Source organism: Balearica regulorum, chromosome 1 (genome assembly GCF_011004875.1).
Source record: "Balearica regulorum gibbericeps isolate bBalReg1 chromosome 1, bBalReg1.pri, whole genome shotgun sequence".
NCBI lineage: Eukaryota > Metazoa > Chordata > Aves > Gruiformes > Gruidae > Balearica > Balearica regulorum.
In genome coordinates, this window is record NC_046184.1 from 35,124,165 (window position 1) to 35,146,128 (window position 21,964).

At 37.0% G+C, this 21,964-nt stretch overlaps 1 protein-coding gene and 1 long non-coding RNA gene across 3 annotated transcripts in view; one reads left to right on the forward strand and one right to left on the reverse strand.

Moving 5' to 3' along the window:
- LOC142600517 (uncharacterized) overlaps positions 1 to 21,964 on the forward strand; it is a 634,685-nt gene that overhangs the window by 125,148 nt on the left and 487,573 nt on the right. The gene's annotated exons all lie outside the window — the stretch shown is intronic.
- On the reverse strand, positions 1,868 to 21,900 carry RPAP3 (RNA polymerase II associated protein 3). The gene is made up of 17 exons (XM_075745445.1): positions 21,662 to 21,900; positions 18,641 to 18,799; positions 17,912 to 18,052; positions 17,291 to 17,413; positions 15,976 to 16,103; positions 15,239 to 15,360; positions 14,821 to 14,891; positions 13,738 to 13,869; positions 12,475 to 12,602; positions 10,669 to 10,790; positions 10,187 to 10,257; positions 9,930 to 10,046; positions 7,072 to 7,283; positions 5,670 to 5,865; positions 4,924 to 5,021; positions 3,471 to 3,571; positions 1,868 to 2,359 (listed from the first exon to the last, which is right to left on the reverse strand). Exons 2-17 carry the CDS (start codon positions 18,791 to 18,793, stop codon positions 2,268 to 2,270), a joined length of 2,007 nt encoding a protein of 668 aa, XP_075601560.1. The 5' UTR covers positions 18,794 to 18,799; positions 21,662 to 21,900; the 3' UTR covers positions 1,868 to 2,267.

Here is a 21,964-nt window from a genome sequence, read left to right on the forward strand (position 1 = left end):
AAATAATTCTTGACTTCAGATCTACGAATTTTCTCCATGTTTCATTAAATTCTTCAATTCAGAGATTTGCCAGTCTTTAGCAATTTAGAAGGGAAAGACACTGCCATCTCCTGGAGCAAGTAAAGCTAGCAGTTCTCTGAACACCCACGTTCTGCACCCTGTCTTGCACTGTGTTCTATACACTGAAAAGAAACCTCAGGGACTTCGCAAGTTGCAGTTGGATGTTGCATTTAGAAATGGAAACAAAAGGCTACAGTACACTACCACTTGTAAGATAAATCTTGGTAGCCTAAGTAAGTAAAACAGGTCCACCCATCCACCCCAGCAAATCCTACATGCTTCAATAGCTTCCTTTTAATCAGCCTTCCTTATTGCATACAAATGCTTAAGAGCAATCTCTGTAAAAGCAGGAGTGGGACCAGAAACCAAATATAGCAGCTTATTTTCATTAGAAGCATGGCAGACTGGATGAAGTGGAGTTGCAGGTGATTCCTGGCCTACGGTTTTCAAATCTCTTTGCTATCATCTTGCTTTTACTGTCAAGGATTCATATTACAACCACCTGTTTTCATCCAACAGCCTTCAAGAAGCAGCTTTTGAGCTATTAGTATAACCTACTCAGGCATACACCTCTGTTCCACACTGAACAACTCTTCACAGTCCATAAGAGAGTATACTCTATCTACAAACGTGTATAAAATTACTGTGATAACTACTCCCCACCCCCCCCAGCTTCTATTAGTTACAGCTGTATCCCTGATACATTATCAGAAGGGCTTTACAACAAGGGGAAGAAATAGCCAGTTATCAAGTAACCTCAGACATACCTAGTAACAACAGTTCATATTGTAGGTAAGCTACAAGCAGTGTTACATAAAATCTCTTCCATTTCCCAGTAACACTGGCTATTCTCCTAGTGCTCAGTTCCAGAGCTAATTGGAAGCTACTTTAGGGATCTAGTGCTCCATTCACGTCAGTTGCTACCCAGTCCAAGGATGTAGCTCAGTTACTTATTTTTTTTAAACCTGGATTATAGCTGAACTAAGACATTACACAGCTGCAAATGTTTTTTAGTATTAGTTTTCTAATACTGACTACACAGAAGATAACATTCATACCTTTTCCTATTAATCCATCTTGGAAGTTTGAATTCTGTTTGAAAGCTATAGCTGCTTAATCATTCCTCTGAAAAAGAGCACAACTACCAAAACAAAAGCATTAATGTCAGAAGGCTTCCACAGTCAGAGAAGCATCAGTAAAGCACAAGGGCTGATCAGGATGAAAGCAACCTGACAGAGTATTAGTATCAGCAGGATGAAAGAGATAGTGGTCAAGCCTAGAGACACAGGCAAATTTTTAGATGCCACTACTTGGATACTACAGTTAAATCTTACAACATACTTGACATGTGCTGTTATTTCCTTCTTCTGGTCATGTGCACAGTATGACTATTTTATTATGCCTCACGTTATTTCTTATCTAAGAATTTCAGGTGATTTCATGCCTTTGTTGTCTTCATACTGGAAAGGTATTCTGCTTCGCTTTCTGATGCTCTTTAAGAGCTTTACCTGGTTAGGAAAAACTGACCCAAAGGGTAAGTTTCATCAGATTATTTTAAAAGTACTCTCCAAAGATGACAAAAAGTGTTTTTCCCTATACTTTAATTCTGCAATTACAATTGAAGTTCACAGGAATGTATCAGCTGTCAATGCTAAATGTCAGCTTTTGGCTAAACTCAAGTAAAAGAATTCTAGAATTTTTTGGCTATCATACCTCAGGTTCTCTTTGCGCATTACATGTTCTGATGTGGTGTATCCTTAGAGAACAGTGATTTAGGAACCTTAAAAAAAATTCCGTAAAAATTAAGTATCTTCAACATTCAGTTTATTTTCTAAAATAAAAAACATGCGCATTTGTAGTATATACCATTTGATTCTTACCAAAGACACGTTTATAAATATTTTTTCTCCTTTTAATAAAGATCTCTATCTACATCCCAATCCTGAATGCCAATCTGCCAAATTGGTTTTTAGGCAAACAGATTCCACTGAAGACAATGTAGATCTGTATTGTTTCAGGTGCTGGAAAGCAAACGTACCTGCAGAACTAGATAGTTTTCTCTTCAGGCACTTGCCATTTGGCTAAACCAAGTTTAAGAGTTTCATTACTTATACAAAAGCAACAAAATTCCAGTCTCTAGAGGCTTCTTCTGCTGATTTCCACATGAAAGAAGTGCAGAAACAGAAATTTATACGTAGGTAATCTCGCTAAGAGAAAACACCATATTTCTTCTCCAATTGTTCAACAGAAGTATCTTTCAATCCCATGTGGCTCAAATGGTTGAATAATACCTGTGTAACTGTAAAAGAAAATCCCAACATAAACTGTTATTTTTGTGACACACACTCTTAAGGTAAATGAGCCCAACTCTTTTCCTCAGTGAGAGTAAGGGCTGGATTATATAATAGAAATATGAGTAAGTTTTTAAAACCGCTGAGAAGATGAAAAAAAAGTAGCAAAGGGAAGCTCTCATTTTCTTTTGATGCCCACGAGCTGCCTAACACTTCCTTAAACAGGTATAAAATCCTGACAACATCAACAGACAGCTTTTATTTGTTTACTATCTTGGCACTACGCCATTAAATGAAGAAGATAAAAGTTAATGCCAGATGGCAGATAAAGCTTACATCAGGTTAAAGGCGTGAATGCAATTCATAAGTGGAATTTACTTGCGCTTCAGTAAGTCAAATGAGCAATTTTATTTTAAGGAGGTTCACATATCAAAATTTTGAAAGTATAATAGTTACTAGTGAAATGCAGCTGAAGATAGTAAATTTGATATTTGGTCCCAGAGAAGTGTTTTGCTTGTAAGTGTCTCACTGTTATGTAGTCTGTCTGGTGTGCTAAATAAAGAAAATGTTTGAGATAAAAACCACTTTTATAAACCGTGAACTCAAGCCACGTCAACCTGAACTGCAAACTAATCTAAGTGATGCCTCAAGAACAGGACAGAGATGGACAGGTTGCGTGGCTTACAGACATTTGCATTCTTTTTGCCAACAGTAAAGTCAGGATTACCAAGAAATGGTCATAAATTGTGGAAACTGTGTAATTTGGATACCTTGCATGGCTGATATAAGATTTCATACAAATTCATAAGTTTGCAACATTACCAGCTACAAACTGAAATGCTAGTGAAACTTACTTTATCAGACTAAAATGCAGTGGTATTACTGATAAAAACAAAAGGATCTAGTTGTAGTTTTCAAGTCTTAATAAGGAATCAAAAAACTAAGAAAAATTACATGACATTCATATTAACTTCTAAAACAACAAAGAAGCTAGGCAACTAACCTTAATTGATTATTACACAGAACAAACAACAATAGCAGCACTAAATTTTACATATTTCTTTCTAGACTCTACAGTGTCACAAATTAAGTTTAAAAAGGTGCTAGTGAATTACTTACTTTTTTTCTCTGAGCCTGACATAAACATTACTGCCATATCAAATCTTTTTAATTCAGATAGCCTCTGGAGGATTTCAAGGATGAGTGATGGCTCCTCTTTCCTGAAGAAGATTATTAGACATATAACAATAACTACTGTTGATTAGAAAGATTCAGTAGCTGCAAGCAATATTAAAGACTTCAGGAACAAGAAATTAAAGGATCAATGGCATTCCCTTCTCCGTCTCTCTCATATTCCCCACCTTTCTCATCTTTCCTGTTCATTCTTCCACCCATGAAGCAAAAAGTCAATATCCAGAGATCTTTATGTAAGTATCCTTCTGATACAGGGCAAGAGTGAAGAAATATAACAACCTAGACTGATGCAAACTGACTGCTATTCACATTCAGAATAGCTATTGTATGATTTAATGCTTATACCTTACCATAACTTCACCATTTTTTATACATATCAGGGTGCGTGAGGGGAAGTAGCACCTCCTGGTCATAGGAATCTCAGCAAAAAGTACCACATTGCAGTTGCCATCATTTTTATCCTCCTAGGAAACTCCTAGATTGTGCTTATTTTACATTCTTCTGGTCAGCAGTAAACAGGCACTGCCTTTGTTACAGATACTAACAACAAATAGTATTTTTCTTTCGTAACTTGTCCTGCCTCCCTCAAGAAGAAATGTCTTTTACCACATTGCAAACAATTTCAACTTCCTAGCCTTTATACGTCATACTACCAAATGTAGAACCACGTCTCTTAAGATGTCATGTTTTACATGATCGATATTTACTCTTAAAGAAACCAAGGGAAAGGCTAACATTCATTTATATTTGCTTTTCCCCATAAAACACCACCCTAAAAACATTCTGAGTTTGTGTTCTCAGGCAGAGTAATTCAGAAAAGTAGCACGCTGCCTCTGACAGGTAAAATGAACTTTAAGACTCAAATGATAGCATGGATAGAAATTTTTAAAGTAATTGTCAGGTTCTATCTTCTCAGAACTTCTAGCTCCAATACACATTTACTACAGGATACTGTAAAATGTTAGCTGGTAATTAACAGTCTCAATGCATCACAATAAGCATTGCACAAAAATGAAACTCTGTATTTCTCAGCTTTAAAAAGTTAATATAGAAAGCTAAGTATATGTGATAAGAATATATATAGTATGAACAAAAATTATTTCATACAATCTAATATTCAGTTTCCAATGCTATTTATGAATTCAACAACATAAAGGCTATAAATTTCTTTACCTCTTTTCTATCCGATTTTTCAAGATATGTTTATATCTTAAGAAGGAACAATTGAATCATTCCAATTATTTCATCATGCTCATGTAATGCTGCATGCTGGAAACAATTTTGTAAGCCCAAGGGTGGAGCTAGGGAGAAAAAAGCCCCCGAACCAAAAAACAGAATAGCAACATCCAATGTAAAGCAAAAGAGGAGCTAAACTTACTCAATGTAGAAATCATGTAGAATTTTCAGTATCTGGTTAAATAAGTCTGGATCCAAGGATTTCTGGAACAGTTTTGGATAAAGTGAAGGCTCTATTTGCTTTGGAAGAAATAAAAAAGTATTATTTTTAGGCATAAAAATACAACTGAGTCATGAGAATTAGAAATGAGTTTTTAGGATGTCTTGGACAATGTTGAAGTGCATGAGAGCAAAAAAAAAAAACCACTTTTACTATTTGACGTTGAACATTAATTTCAGTAGTTTTTGTTTATGATGATCGCTAACTTTTTAAAAAAGGATTCTAAGCAATTTTTTTTGCGAAATACATATAAGCAGAAGTACACATTAAGTAGACTGATGTGTTTCAAGCATTTCTTCAGTTTAAAGAGATAAGAATGTTACTATGTCTAATTACCTTAGAAGCATTCATTTGAAAAATTAGAATTCAACACAGTTACTAACGTATTTAAGTGTTTACAGAATCAGAGCCTATGCTTGAAAGAAGAGACAGATTATGCGGAGACTGTACTCAAAGTGAGGTAAGCGAAAAGTCAGGCACTAGAGGAGAAATGCTCAAATGCGGATCCAACTACTTAGTATTATGTGAAGGCAATAAAAGAAATGGACTACTGTACACAGTTAAGACACTCTAAACATAGCGACCCTTTCCACCTAAGTTTGTGCTGTTTCTTCAATGTCAGTTGAAGAAACTGCCCAAGCACTGCCAATCAACGCTACATTTCATACCTTCAGGTACAAGTACATGTTTTCCGGGCAGTCTTTCAACTTCCTGAAGTCAGACTCAAGCTGGAAAGAATTTGCAGGAATGGCAGGGACTGGAGAAGCAGATCTAAATGACCTTTTGATTTCTTTTTCTCTCTGTTTGTTCACAGGGAAAGATGGATGCAACATTGATGAAATTCCTTTCACTCTAGCAGAAAGCCTGCAGAGAGATTTTGAAACACATAATCAAGAAAACATTTAAGGAAATCCTACACTGAGACCTAACTGTCACTCTTAATTCCTTAAAAATCTAAAATACTATCACAAGTTTCAAAAATAATGTATTGTAGTTCAAGCAGGTATCTAAAAAAAACCCCTTCAAATTATGGAAGCTTTATACTTGATTCACCTTTTCTTAAAGCAAACAAAGAAACCCACATCTGCAAACACTTACAAATATACTCAGCCCTTCTCTGGTTTCTGGAAATATCTGCATTTTATAGTACAAATTTCTACTGTACACAGCTGCAAAAAAAATTCCGCAATTTCACAATACGAAACAACAACCACGTCAAATGAACAAACCGTTTTCAACGCTGATTACAGTGAAGCTATTTTTTGTCCTGTAATTTGTCAGTTAAGTCTATTTATTTTTAAAAAGTTACAAAATGGCTAAGGAACATACTTTTTTTTCTTCAAAACTTCACAGTAAATCCATCTGACTGAGCTGAAAAAGGTGGAAGTGAGACAGTGTTTCTCACAGAAATTCTTCAATCAGAATTCCACAAAAAGTATTTACTATTAACAGAATGAGATGATGCCGGTGCATACAGAGCTATCCTAAGCAGACAACAAGTAGAATTCCACCACTTAGCAGGGATAAAGTTAGGACAGTGGCTTCTATATTTGAGCATAGTTTCGGCCAGCCAAACTTGAGTTTGCTTAGCTAACACAGAGGAACTTGGGAACTTCAAGCAAGCTTGAAGTTATTGGCTGCCTGCTCAGCAGGGGAAAGAGTGGTGACACTCTTCAGCTGTTCCTTTTCTCTCACACAACTGTGTGCGCAAAAAATGTTTGAAATCTACTCAGAATCTACTCTAAAACATTACAAATAAAAATCACAGCTAGGGAAGATGAAGCGCACAAAGACGACAGCACGGCATACAGGAAAATATTATGAATTTCTTTATATTTGAAATGTAACAACAAGACTAGTTTTCCGTCTGACACAAAATAGATCATAGTTGTCTCAACCACTACATGATCAAAGAGGCAGATGTTCAAAAATGGCAGTTTCTTTCAATATTTTTCTTTATAATTCAAGTTCTCCAAAATATGTTCTATACCTCATCCCACACAGAAGTCTGAAGATTACATTTAAACTACATTTACCTTTGATAAGGAGGATCAGAATTTTTATACTCACTGTAATGGTGATGTATCACTGATTTCTTCTATTTTCAAGTGCTTTGCTTTTGGAATGTCCATTGTAGTCAACTGATCATCCTGATCTAGATTCTCTGTTGTTTCAACACTCATCGAATTCCTCCAGTTATTGACTAAAGAAGTAGTGCTGGGTGAATCACTATTTGGTGTGTCATCATCGATCTCTTCAATGGCTATTCTTCGCAAAGGCTTCTAAACAGAACACATACCTCATGTCACGTGCGTAGCTTCAACATCAGCGTATATACAGGCCTCAGATAAACAGCTGTGTTTAAATAATCTCACAACAACCAGTTTCATCTGTGGTGGTGCACACGGAAGACGCTTTCAATAAAGATGGATGGCTATTCTGGTTTCAGCTGGGATAGAGTTAATTTTCTTCCTAGCAGCTTGTATACTGCTGTGTTTTGGATTTAGAATGAGAATGTTGATAACACACTGATGTTTTAGTTGTTGCTAAGTAGCACTTACACCAAGTCAAGGACTTTTCAGCTTCTCATGCCCTGCCAGTGGGAACACGTGGGGTGCACAAGAAGCTATGAGGGGGTGCAGCCAGGACAGCTGACCCCAACTGGCCAAAGGGATATTCCATACCACATGGCATCATGCTCAGCATATAAACTGGGGGGAGTTGGCCAGGGGGCAGCAGCTGCTGCTGCTTGGGGACTGGCTGGGCATCGGTCAGCAGGTGGTGAGCAATTGTTTTTCACTTGCATCACCTGATTTTCTTTGGGTTTATTTCTCTCTCTTTTTGTTATTTTCCTTTTCATTACAATTTATTATTATTTTTATTTTATTTCAATTCTTAAACTGTTCTTAACTCATGAGTTTTCTCACTTTTACCCTTCTGATTCTTTCTCTCATCCCAGTGGGGTGGGGGGAGGAGGAAAGAGTGAGCAAGCAGCTGTATGGTGCTTAGTTGCTGGCAGGACTTAAACCTTAACAATGGCAAAAAAGGAAACTTCATGACATTCTACAGGAAGCCTTATATGATCATTTTATTGCTCTACCCTCATAAACCTGTGTATCATTACTCTAGAGGATCTCAGAATCTGCATTCTGTTTTCCCAGTAATAAAATAGTTGGGTTTTTTCCCCCCCATTAAGGTTGAACAGGCAAGGACTACCATATATTTTGACCAATGACCCAGTCAAGCTTTGTAATTTAGCTAAACAATTTAAGTATCCAACAACATAGGCCTTGACTTCAACTTAACGTTTTGAGATGATAGATATCTGTAACACAGCCAGGCTGGTTGAGCAAGTTACATACATCATATGGTAATTAATTCTACACTAGAAGACATGCTAACTAAAATGCTCCAGCTTGTTCAAACTCTGCATGATCACCACCTAGCACCACTTTCAGATGTCTTACAAGGAATCACCATTTAGTGGTGAAAAAAATAAAGAAAAAAATAATTCTTCACCTTTCACTTTGGAATTGGATTTGCTGAACATGAACATAGTGTATATCACTCTAGAAATACAGATGCAAATACACACGATTAAATATACTCAACAATTTAGACTTCTATCTAGAAATGGCAGATTTCTCTGTTCAATTCTACTACAACCCGATCATAAGTCATAGTTTGCAAACTGCTTTAAATCACACCCAAAACCCCATCTTGTTGGTGTACTGTCAGACAATACATGGTTTGCTTTGACAATATACCATCTCATCACTGGGCTAAGACTGGGAGGCTACCTGATGGACATGAAACAAAAATCGCAGTTCTCTCTGCAATCCTTGGGCAGTACTAAAAGTACAGATGCTTACTCTATACTTGTTCTACCTTAACAGAATAACAACGGAAAAAAAAAAACAATCAACCTAGTATATCTCCACTAAATTTAGCAGCCAAACTGAAAACTGAATATAATTGTCTACAATATTTCAGCTACTTCACAACAAATTCATTTAGGTTTCTAAAAATATTGTATCTGGTTATAGATAGCATACAATACTCCCCCCCTCCAAAAAAAAAAAAAAAGATCAAAATAATCATACATTTTCTACTGAAACTATTTATCTGAATTATATATTTAATGGAGGTAAACAAACATTTTAAAATCATCAAGAGCAGAACACTACAGTACTCCATACTACAGTGTGAGCATGCTTTTTATTTACACAACTCACTGCTGAACGTGTAGATTAAATGTATTAAAAGGGGAAGCGTAATACAGAGAGTAATATCTTTTAATTACTATATTTTGTCATATGTAACTTATTAATCTGACTATAATCACTGATAATCCACAGTCCAAAACTATTGCTTCTTGAAAAACAATACCCAGCTATTCTACAATTTATGTGGTTAAAATGCAGGCTCAAGGCTCTTGCAGTTGCCCTGGGTGACAGGAGCATATGACATGGGTAGGCAACATGTCTTGTTACCACTCCAGCTGCTATAGAAACTGTAAAACAGCAGATGAAAAGAAGGGAAGTTTACCCAGAGCTTTCTGAAATCTGCAATCAAACCTGGAGACTCAACTGCCTCCCCTTTATTCTCAACTGCAATGTTAGCTATGGACGCAGGAAAGGGTTGTGGGCTTTGCCTCCCCATTTAATATTATGGGTATACGCATACACCATGTTTCCTGTGCGTGGTACTCTAGGCTGAATGCTTACACCATGGCTACTGCTACACACACAGGGAAATGGTGAAGTTATTTTCTTGAAAATATCAAGAGTAAATGTGTAAATTTTGGGCTTTCCACAGACCAGATGTATCTACCAGGAGTTAGTCTACGTAAACAAACAAGTGGATTTTAACTTTAAGCTCTACTTTTCCCATCACTATAGAAAGCAACTCACAAAAAAACAACTTACTGTTGATTTCAGGTGTAATGGATTATCAATCAGTTTCACTATATTTTTTATTTCTGTTTCTTTTATCAGTACTGCAGGATATTCTTGATGAGTCCCCTGTTCTTTCTCAGCTAATTCCTGAAAAAAATAGTAAGTTGTCCAACAGATAGGAAGTTGGAGGAATAACTATAAGATATGTTAAAAATTACATAATAAAGAATGCAAACATTCTATTACTATAGGCTTAAAAAAATTTAAAAAATCACAAGTATACATACATTCCTTATTTTAGTGAGTTCATTTATTGCTTGTTTATTTCCAGGTTCCAACTTCAGAACAGCTTCAAAATCTGAGTGAAAAACAACATACTAAACTTTCAAGTTACAAAGTACTCCTGGCAAATTTTTTAAACCTTCTGTTTCCCTTTCACAGCTCTAAAATAATTAAAGGCAGATCAGTCATTGTAATGCTTATATCATGTTTTAGTTTTAAACACATTTTTCAAACTATTTCTTACTACTTATCATAACCAACAATAGTTTTAATTTCAGACAAAACTACCTTCTGATCACGTGGATACCAACACAAAGGTTTTATACATATTCAGTGAAACACAACAAAATCACACCATTCTTAACTTTTACACTGATAACCTCAATTAGTCAGCAATTGATTTAATTGCTATTAGAAAATAAAAAAAATCAGGATGTCCTTATACTCATCTCTTACCTATGACACTTAGGCTAATACAAAGTCGTACCTTGCATAGCTTCTTTTAGCTTTCCAAGAGCAACTCTGGCAGCTCCTCTTCTGGCAAAGGCTTTAGAATAGGAGGCATCTAAGAGCAGAGCTTGTGTACAGTCATTTTCTGCCTCTTCATATCTCAGCAAAAGAGTAGTACAAAATTAATAATCAGTTTCAAAAGAACCAGTTTCAACTGAAAAGACAGAGCTACCCAAAACAATTAAAATATGAAGACAAGTCTTAATTACCTATATACATATAAATACACACTGCTGAGCTAAAATGTAAAATGGAAGTAAACATATAAAATATGATTTTTCAGCACCTTGAAATTTCAGCCAAATCTTTTGGTATCTCATGACATACGGCTGACTCTTTTTATCATCACAGAGAAATTCACTTCGTCTGTGAATATAAATGCTTAAAGCCTGTCAGAGTAGAGACCACTTTAAACACTAAATAGCCTTAAAATGAAAGTCAGCATCACAGCTTTGTACTTCTGAAAAACAAAAATACCATTATAAACAAACAAAAAAAAATACAAGGAGAAGCAAGCATATATGAAAATAAATTTCTCTGCATCTGAGTATCTGTGACTTGTCCTTAACTATTTCAGAATGAGAAATCAGTATATCCTTGCATTAAAGTCATTTGCTTAATTGTAAGATTAGATTTCCTCATTCCAGTTATATTACATCATGATTCCACTATGTGCATACTAAAGTATTTTTCATTCACTGCTCTTCTCCTCCTTCAATCTATCATTAAATTTATGGCAATAGTATTACTTCCCCCCCCCAGTTCTTATCAGTTCTAGAGGTTTATAGGAATACCCATGAGCTTCTGTTGCATTTTACGTTTGGGTCCAGTTTGAAACGCAAAGACCCATGATACACTGATTTATCATACAGAATCAATTTTTTTGCTTGGTCATTCAATTAAAGTATCACTTCATCTAATTTTCCAAGAAGATTATTTGCATTACAATGTCCTCTATGGCTTCAGTACTAAATTACAAATGTTGTGTCAGAAATACTACCTGTGCAACCTATTATATAATCTCATAATTTAAGATCAATGTATTATCTCTACAGATACTCAGCCACGTCATGTTAGAATGGATGACCAACATAATGCTCAGCTCTCTGCTTCTCAGTTTAAGCTTCTCATGCTACCAGTTTAAAAGGTTTAAACTACCATCAGGGAGTCAAACAAAATTCAGACTTCAAAAATGCTCATATGGAATTTCTCTCATTGCTAGAAAGCATGCATTTCCTACTGTTACTGGATTATCTGAATAATATAAACTAAGTACACATACATGTCTCCCTCAGTGGAGTTAAAGAAAAAAATATTTTAAAAGATTACAATTGCCAGACAAAGGACCTATCCATGCCCTTTGAAGTCAGAAGTTATAATCCACTTCTTTTTACAGTGCAACATTTAGCAGCTGACTGGGTTTTACAGTCAAGAAGACAGAAAGGTCTCAAAGGACCTGCCCAAAGACAGAAAGCTTTGGGCAGGTCCTTTGAGAAAGGTGAATATCTAGAATTTTACTTACATGAAAGAATGAAAACCAAACTTTAGAAAGTATAATTTCACACTGATGCTATTTTGTTCTCTCAGAACTTCTTTCTTATGAAATGCATTATAAGATCATACATATTGTTTTCTCTCCCTTACTGTTTTCCTTATGAATTATTCTATACTGAATTCTACAAAGAATTAGGAGAGACTGAACTTGAGTGAAAATCTACTGGATATTCTTCTGCCCAGTTCACAACAAAGAAAGAAACTGTATAGCACATGCAATACTACTTACTTTTCAATCTTTAGATAGGCCATGGCTCTGTTAGCTGGCAGAAGCGCATTGGTGCCATCTGCTGCTATACCACGCGTATAGCATTCTATTGCAGCCTCATACCTTCCTTCTTTGAAATAACCATTACCCTGTAATATTTGGGTTAGAAAAAAAATAGTGTTGAGAAAGATCTAGCGCAACGAGCTTTTCCTACCCTTTTTAGTAGACAGGGTCACAATATCAAGGCAATGGATCACAGAGAACGCCCACATCAGGGCAGGTATTTATGGCATGTTTCTTCATATCTAAGTTTGGAGGCAAACCACCAAAAATATCTTAATTTTTTCAAGTACTTCAAGGATAAAAAAAAATTTGCCACGTGCATAGTTTAAGTGCAGACTTATAAGCATAACTTACAAATTTTCTTTACCCTTCACGTGCAGTATAAGCCACCATGTACCTCCTGAATTTAAACACAAGCCGAACAATGCTGAACCTTTACAATTCCCCTTTCAAGACGACTATCTGTGCTACACAAATCTGTCTTTATCCTGCTACATCCATGAAACTGTTATCCTCAAATATCACTTGGGCAAAAACGTTGCTGTTATTTTCTAATTAATGCTCCACGCAACAAAATTATATTACCACCTCCTACAACCAGTATAGGATACCTGAATATTGATAGAAAGTCAGAAGTTAAATAGCTAGGTAAAAGAACAGAAGGAAAAATATGGTTTAGTTGATAATGTTATTTCTTAATTGCAACAGTGGGGAGAGGGAAAAATCAATAAGCTAACTCTGAGCGAAGACCATGTATCCAGAAATACATTTTTATTGTCATTGTTGCCTGCACTCTCTGAACTCCTTTTTACAACTACTTTTCACCATCTAATCAGATGTTTGAAACCACAGGAAATAGTCTACAACTCTACTTGGACAAGCAGGGGTCAAGATGCATATAATACTGGAGAAATGGGATCTTTGTAAAATACAGTTCAAGTGTTACTTATCTTACTACATACTTTAAATTTATCATATACAATTTGGGCTGTAAAATTGTAATTGTATAATTATTCCTCCAGAAGAGTCCAAACATAACTCCCTGTGTGTGTCCCCACAGAACCCAAAATGGGAAACCATTAAGGTTATACCAAGGACATTGTATTTATGAAGATCAAGACAGTATCAGGTTTAATTTACACACCTGCATAGCTAATAACAGCACAACACAACACTTTTCTTTGCTAGTTCCCTCCTGTTCCACCAAAACCTGTGACTTACCAGATCTTTTTCTGTAATAGCCTTCTGCTTGCGCTGCTGGTCTTCAATGCGCTGCTTCTCTTCATCTGTTAATTCTGGTCTGACCACATCTTCAAAGTCTTTCTGTTCTGAGCTTTGTTTTGATGACAGAGCCTGCAAAGATGCAATTTTTTTTCCTCAATAAGTATTTCCCTCACTTACACATTTTCAGAACATAAATTACAACAAATTCTAAACTTTTAAGATGCAAAAATCTGCCAAGCATTTTAACAGAAGTGCCTGTGTTTTAAGTTGAATGTAAATTGAACGTAACATTCTAAACTTTTCTTGAAAACATATTTCTAATGAGGGATTGTGAGTGAGAATATTACTCTGTAATTAAAAAGTATGTAATTTCTGAAGCACAATGTAAAATGACCCACGGAATCTGTCTCTATATATTCCAATTCACCAATCATTTATTTCTTCAACTACTGGAGACTTTGGATCTTCAATCTGAAAATCAGTTTTTCAAGCACTTTCAAAACTACAGTTGAAGAGGTATAAGCATATTCACACAGTAATGACAAGTGAGCATATATTTATTAAGGTCATCATCATAATCAACATTCTCTCCCTGTCATGAAGGGGATCAGATTTGCACCAGAGAATTATGTTCTGCTACACTTAAACCTACTTTCTGGTTTGGCAGACCACAGCAATCAGTGGGACTACAAGCAGGTTAGCAGTTCGGCTTTACAGCCAAAAGCATACACAGGTTCTCTCATACATAGTGCTACCTTGTAACAAAATACTAAGCATGATCAAAAAAACCCAAAACATTAAGGCAAGAAGTAGAAAAAACATCTGAGGTAAGATTTTTTTCAAAAATACAATGTTGACAACACATCAGTCTTAGTCTGCAAATCCACCATCACACTGATGTCTATATACATGCTAGTTGATCCAGAAGAAAATAAATTACAGATTTTGACCTCAGTGAACTTCAAATCAGAAAAAGTACATGAGACTGTTGAATTCAGTTCATGTTATCGATATAAGTTAATACAGATATAAGCTGAACAGGGTGTATTAATTTATGTTAGGGCCTATTAATCTTATTACCTGATCAATTTTCTTCAGTTCATTTTTTGCTTCAAAGTTGTTTGCATCCAGCTCTAAAACTTTTTCATAATCTATCACAAGATCAGAAAACAGTGTTTCAGGTAGGATCTACAGGGTAGTAACCAGAGTATAACATAAGAGCGTTCTTACCTAAAAGACCCAAGATATTATAAAGAACACACTATTCTAAGACATTTAAAGCTGAATTATTCTAGAAATACTAAGATGTACAGTAATCATTTAGACTTGCTACTTCAATTTTACCTTATCAGAAGAACATGCAATATGATATTACGTTTGTTTACAGTAAAAGAAAATTGAATTCCTATACCAAACAAGCAAATCACACAAACTTTAATCAAGCAGACAGATGAACAATTTGTATATATTTTAAGGAAAGAATTTTAAAAAGACCCACCTTCTTTAGCACCTTGAAGATTTTTCAAAGCAAAGCGAGCAGCTCCTCTTCTGGCGTAAGCCTTTATGTAATTTTTATCTAAAGCAAGTGCTAAATTGCAATCAGATTCTGCAACGGAAAACCTATCAAGAATATGAATTATTCAGTTTGGACACATCTACGTAACAAAACCCAAAACTTGAGCAAGTTAGCTTATTCTGAAACTTCACAGGTTCTCTCTAAAGGGGTAATCTTACATGCTTCAGAACGGACACAGAACAAGTACTTAAACATTTCTCAATTCAGAACACATTAAAACAGGAAAGGAAAACAGAGGTCAACAATGTCTACTGGAACAGAAATAACCAATTCTCCTACACTCTTTCTTCCCCCAAAAGAAATTAAAGCCTTAGAAATAGAGCTCACTGAATCTGACAGGCAAATTAGATAGTGAACTTTCTCTCTGTTCTTTTTTTGAAATCTTACACTGTAACATAGAAGATAGTGAACTTCCAGCATGAAAGCAGAGAGAAGGGGAAGGAAAAAAAAAAAAAAAAAAAAAGATGAGGGACCACCAGATTCCTTATCCTGGCAATTCCTATTTCACTTTGAAACTGCAAAGCAGGTTACAACAGCAGCCTTACACAGCCTGTATTACAGGATGATAAGTAACATAATCAAGACAACACCACACGAAAAAATCTGAATGTAGCAATTCAAATAGGAAAATATTAAGGATTTAACAATACAAGTCTTACTTTTTCATTCTATAAAAAGCCGATGCTCTGTTTGTGGGCAATACTGGATTGTATGGATCAGAATGCATCCCTCTAGTGTAGCATTTTATAGCTTCATCAAAGTTCCCTTGTTTAAAGTAGTTATTACCCTATGAATAGAAAAAAATTATTAGCAAATTACTGTACATTGACAGGCACTAATTTTTGGTGGAAAAATTCAAAGCTTGTCTTTTAGAATGCTCAAACATTTTTGTTTAACATCTCTCACAAAGTACAGTTTTACTGTGAAACATTGCTTTTAAATTCTAAGTATCTCATATTATATATTTCTCATGATCTATGCAGTAAGAGAGTTTAGGTATATACTGATTTTCAATAGGTCATTTCCAAAAACCTGTAACAAGCACATACATAGCCATTTAAACTGCCATAGAGAATTACTGAAGTTTTCTTGAGTTTTTAGTAAGTAGGTTTGGCGTCTTTGCTTTCAAAGGTAAATGTTCTCATTTCTGCCTCCTTTGGGACACAACTTTTATCTCGTGTGCCCTCAATTGCTTTACTGCAGCCAAGATGATAATGGTCAAAGACATCTCAATTTCTCAAGCGTAGACTGCAGATTACACATCAGGGAATTTCCACAGCAGCAGGGAAAAAAGGCAGATGTCAGCCATGCAGGCAATAAAAGAAAAACCCTAAGAAACTAGTGAAGAAAAGTATGGACTGACAGATGGTGTTAGGTGACTGTTTGCAAACAAAGAAGTTTCTCAGAACCATAGAAGTTGCTATATAACTTAGCCCATCTATCTTACACGATGATGAAGCATGAGATAGGTCTTGCTGTATTCTACTTGCAAAATAAGATAAAACTGAAGTGGTACCAACTTGCCATTACCAAGGCAGGGAAGACACATGAGTTCACCCATCATTCCCAGAGGTCATGGCCTTGCAAAGGGACTAATCTTAAATTCCTGGGGGTTTAGTTTGGGGCACTCAGACCTTGTGTTCAGATAAACAACAGTTTGATCCATCCATATGGCAATTTTATACAAGAATCCAACTTCTCAAAGCAAAAAACCAATACATTAATCATCATAAGTGTACATTAAGAGCAAAGTCTGACAGGTTTCGCTGCAATCCATGACGAGAAGAAACAGAAATGCAATGAGAATTTTGTATGCTGCAATAACAGGTAGGAAAACAGACATAAAAAATTCCAAATGGGCATTTCTTCCACCAGAACTGTAGTCTCAGTAGACAATCTTTTTAAAAGAAACTGCAAATGCACCTATGTCCAAATTGCTACTTTGCAAATAACAAACATTTGTAATGCAATAACCTTTTCCTTCTCTGCAAGAGCCTTTTCTGCATCTATACGAATTCCATCTTCTTCAGAGTCTGATTCTGGAGATACAGAATCATGAGTACTATCTTCTTTATCAAGTTCTTCAAGTATTTTATCCTGAAATCAGATTAAAATAAAAGCTATTTTCATCATAATTTAACTATACAAAATAAATCAAGCAAGACTTTAGGAGAATTAGTAGTGTGTTTTTAAAAATCTCTGCTGCTTAAGTCTTCTTTACTGAAGAATATTCCACACTTCAAAAGTAAGAGATCTATCCTCTAATACTGCTAGCTGTGCTTAGTCTTATTTCTACTAGAATTATGACCTTTTAATAGACCAATCGTTAAACCTTTTTTTTTTTGGTCTTCCTTCAAGTCAAATTCAATTTGCTGGATGAGAGCACAGTCAGTAGAAAATGCAAGTATTTCTCAATATTCTAAATTTTAAACACATAACCTTTTGGGGAGAAATCCTCTTTCTACATTCAAACAGTACCCAGCACAGTAAGATACTGACTTGTGGACTGAACTCTCAGCACTATAAGAAAAATCTTATTTAACACAGAATCAACTGGTGACAAGACAAAGTTAACAAGAAAATATTCTGACTCACCACATCAAGTTTTCCCCATGCTTCGTAATCGTAAGACTTGATCTTGTTTTTCTTGTTTTCCTCAGTGGTTATCTTTGAAGGGACTTTACTTTTGCTTTTCTTCTTTTTCTTAAAAGCCTTGTTTCGAATTGGTGGCAAATTCTAAATTGAAATAAATAATTTATTACAAAACAGATGTGTGAAAGTCACTTGTATTAAAGACTCTACAGTATCTATATCTAGATACAGTATCTGTATCTACTGGTTAGTTTTATTTTAGAAATCCATCCAGCAAGTTGTTCTCAGGAACTCAACAAACCGACTAAAGACAGCAAGTAAGCATCTTTCAAAACATAATAATAGCAAATATTACATGTATGAAGCAAAGTTTTAGAAGACAACTCTCTGCAGAGTATCACTGAAGAATAAAATCAATACATTGAAAGTCAGCAATAAATAAGTAATACTGATATTGCTAGCAGAAATATTCTCCTAGACCTGCCTGGGACTGACTACAAATTTACTGGCCTCATCACCTTCAGAGGCTACTGTCCCACAGCTCTGTTGGTGGAAAAGTTTAGAGAGGAATCTTTGATCTACTTCAGATGAGGAACATGTCAGCTGGGTTAGTTCATACCTTATATTCAGATATTTTAAGTCAACACATGTAATTCTGCTGAAGTAATTATCATCAACATTATCAGATTATGAATAGCGAGTTAATATTGACACCAGACTTGTGATTTTTACCTCTTCTGGGACACCACTCTGTTTCCTTAGTTCAGAATCCACTTCCTTAATATCTTTTTCCCAGCTCTCCAATTCTCTCATAAAATCCTGCAGCTCTTCAGCATTTTGCTTCATTTGCAGCTGTAGTTCTAGTGCTTTATTTGGTGCACTCATTGTAATCTGCCAAATTTCAAGGCAAAAGCTTTTTAAAGAGAACTTGAAAGTACACACAGAAGGAAACTAGCTACTTCGAAATTAAGAAGTCCGACTCACATGCAAGACAGGCTTCCCAATAGCATAGTAGGAACATTAAATAGTAAGAGACTAAGAAGAAATACGATTTAAATGTCTTTGAAAAAAATAACGAGAAGCCATGTTATTTGTATAAAACAAAGTATATCATAACAAACAGTACGTCATGCTTTCCTAAGTGTAAGGTAAAGGGCTCAACAAGTCAATGGATCTTAGTTTAAAGCAATTTCTGCAGTGTTTCCCAGTAGACAGAATGACGAAAAGTGTAGCATGTTAACATTCAAATTTTAACTAAAAACCCCTCCCAATTAAGATATACATGCTGCCTTGTATCTGAACAGAAACAAGACATCTGACAAACCAACCCACAAAAGCACTTTTGGCTCCTACAAGTAAGTATGCTTAAATATGCACACATTTTTAGCACAGGAACAAATAAAGTTATGAGGTGTTTTATTATGAAGTCTAGTGAGTTACAAGTCCAGAATATTCGTTGACTGTGCTCTTTTATACACATCTGTAGCCTTCCAAGTCTCTAAAATACTGTTTAATGATTATTAATACTTAACAGTCTTCATAAATTTTGTTGTCTTAATTTTAGTTTCTTAAGCAAAAGACATTTCATCACTACATAACTATCAAGTCACGAGTAAAAAGTAACCTTAAAAAATTCTTGGTTACAATTTAGGAAAAAAAACCCCATATTTGTAGAGTTCATAGCACAAAAAGCTAAAAGGATGAAGCAAACATATTTTGAAAACAATCATGATTAAGCAATTCATGATGAACTAAATACAAACTTAGACAAAGAAAGCTATGAATGGTTGATAACTATAACTGCTTGATTGAAAGATCCTCAAGATCAGTTATAATCCTCACATAAGGATAAACAGGCTGTATTTAGACATATTGCACTCAAAAATTTTAAGGGAGAAAAAGGACTAGATTTTTATTTATTTATTTTTAACATCTGGTAAGACAGTAATCTAATAGCAAAGAAATATAAAAATTTATGGGCCAAAGCTAATGATTTCTGCAATAAAAGGTGCTGCCTATAATTATGGACAAGAGTCTCATAAAAGATGGAAAAAACCCACACTGTATGACTACTAGTGAACTAATGCTAACAAAGCAGAAATGTTTTTCCGTCCTCGGGAGTAAGCAGCTGAGTAGATGCCCAGCTGCAGCAGTTGTGCTTCTCCCTAGTTTATACATAGGTGGTAACACGCTTACCCTTAGCAGCATATTTTTCCTAAGATCTTCTAAATATTTGGTCTATTTGAAACAAAGAAACTTTACGTGAAGCCAAAAATGCATATTTTTCATCATATTTCCAATTCAGGTGTTTATTATATTTTTTTCCACCTACAACTGTTGCCCTGTATGGTATTGTGTCTGCAACATTCAGCCATGTAATTCCATGAAACCTGGGCATGGAGAAACCAAATATTCCATACAGCCTGATACATCCAGGCCAATGGTAGCTACAACAGGCTTCAAAAGATATAAGCAACTACATCGTGACGTGCGGAATTTTTCTTCTTGTTATAGCTCACTAATAATATTCTCACACATGGAAAATCTAATATTAAATCTAGCTATTCATTTTCTGGCATTCTAAAGCACCTTGCACAAGCGCGTAACGTAAGCGTAAAAATATAGAAGCTTAGCTATAAGAAAACTTATATTAACTAGAAAGCTGCTTAAGGCCTAGAACTATTTTAAAGCCTATAATCGTGGGAAAGGGGTTTGTAATCAAGGTAATAGCTAACTGACCATGGCAATGTACAATGCTGCTACGTTCCTTGTACAGTCCCTACCCAACCGGACAATAGGCCCGGGAATATTAATCTTATGAAGTAAGTTGTAAGGGACAAGTGTATCCACAGCAAGGATACTGCGCATGCCTGCAAGAAGAGGGTCATCCAGCGGACATGAGTGCGAGACCACTGACGACCACCAGAGACCCCTGAGGACCACCGACTCAAATCACTGAGCATGCGTGACGGGGAGGAGAATATGGAAATGGATTCCAAGAAATGATTATCATAGGACTGCCTTTTCTCGGAAAAATAATGAATATGTATATTTTGATTCTATATAACCTGTATGTTGGTGATCACCTGGCATGCACGTTTGGTGGAGCTATTTCCCCCGTGCATCCAGCGCTGCAATAAAGCATACCTAGGGTAACTCACGTCTGGTAGACTTTTTCTTTAACAGTAAGCCTAGTCCTGCTACCCACTAGCCCAACACTGCTTGCTGCACACAGCTTAGGCACGACCCTAAATCACGCGTTGACAGCGGGCTCCTTTCCAGTACGGCTCGTACACCCTTCAAGGCAGTTTTATTTCAGTCTCAACCCCACGGCCTTCCTTTGCCTTGCCCAACACCCGAGGGCTGCCTTGCCCAAGCGACTCCAGGAGGGAGTAGCCGCCTTACCGCCGAGGCCTGGCCGACGGCCAGCGGAGCAGGCTAGCACCCAGCCGCACCGCAGGCCCGCCCGGGAGCGGACCCCACGCCGGCCCCGAGGGTGCGCCGCAGGAGGCCCGGGCTCACACCGAAGAGGCCCCCGACGCAAAGCCAACCCGCCCGCCGGAGCGTGGACGCCCGCCTCTCCACCGCCTCGGCGCTACGAACGAGGCCCCTCAGGGTGGGCTCCCCCCTCGCCACGCCGCCCCAGGCGGACAGGCTGCCTCTGGGCCACGGGGAGGCGGCACCAGGCCGACTGCACCGCGGGCCGAGCCGGACCCCGCGGGCCTCGCCCGCTCAGTCCCGCCGCGGTCTCACCTGCGCCGGGTCCCGCCTCTTTCTGCCGCCGCCGGACGGCCTCCCCGCGCGGCCGAGCCTCCTCCCAGGATGCAGCGCGGCCCCGCGGCCCCGCAGCGAGACGGGCCCCGCGGCCCGGCGGCCCCACAGCAGCAGGGGGAGAGGCAGGGGCACACAGCGCACGCGCCCGTACCCCACCGCGCTTCGTCTCACGGCCCGCGGTGCGCGGCCCTCCGCGCTGCCTGGCCACGCCTCCTCCGCATCACGTGGCAGGGAGCTGGCCCGGCGGTTGGCGCTGCCGCGCCTCTTGCCCTTTGCCCCGCC

Bases quoted from the DNA above. Each gene is read 5' to 3' on its own strand.
- RPAP3 (XM_075745445.1), bottom strand. From the start codon at position 18,793: ATGAGTGCACCAAATAAAGCACTAGAACTACAGCTGCAAATGAAGCAA. The intron at 17,414-17,911 runs GTGAGTCAGAAT...ATCTGATTTCAG, and splicing joins CATGGGGAAAACTTGATGTG to GATAAAATACTTGAAGAACT. The intron at 10,047-10,186 runs GTATGTATACTT...TATTTTTTTCAG, and splicing joins AACTCACTAAAATAAGGAAT to GAATTAGCTGAGAAAGAACA.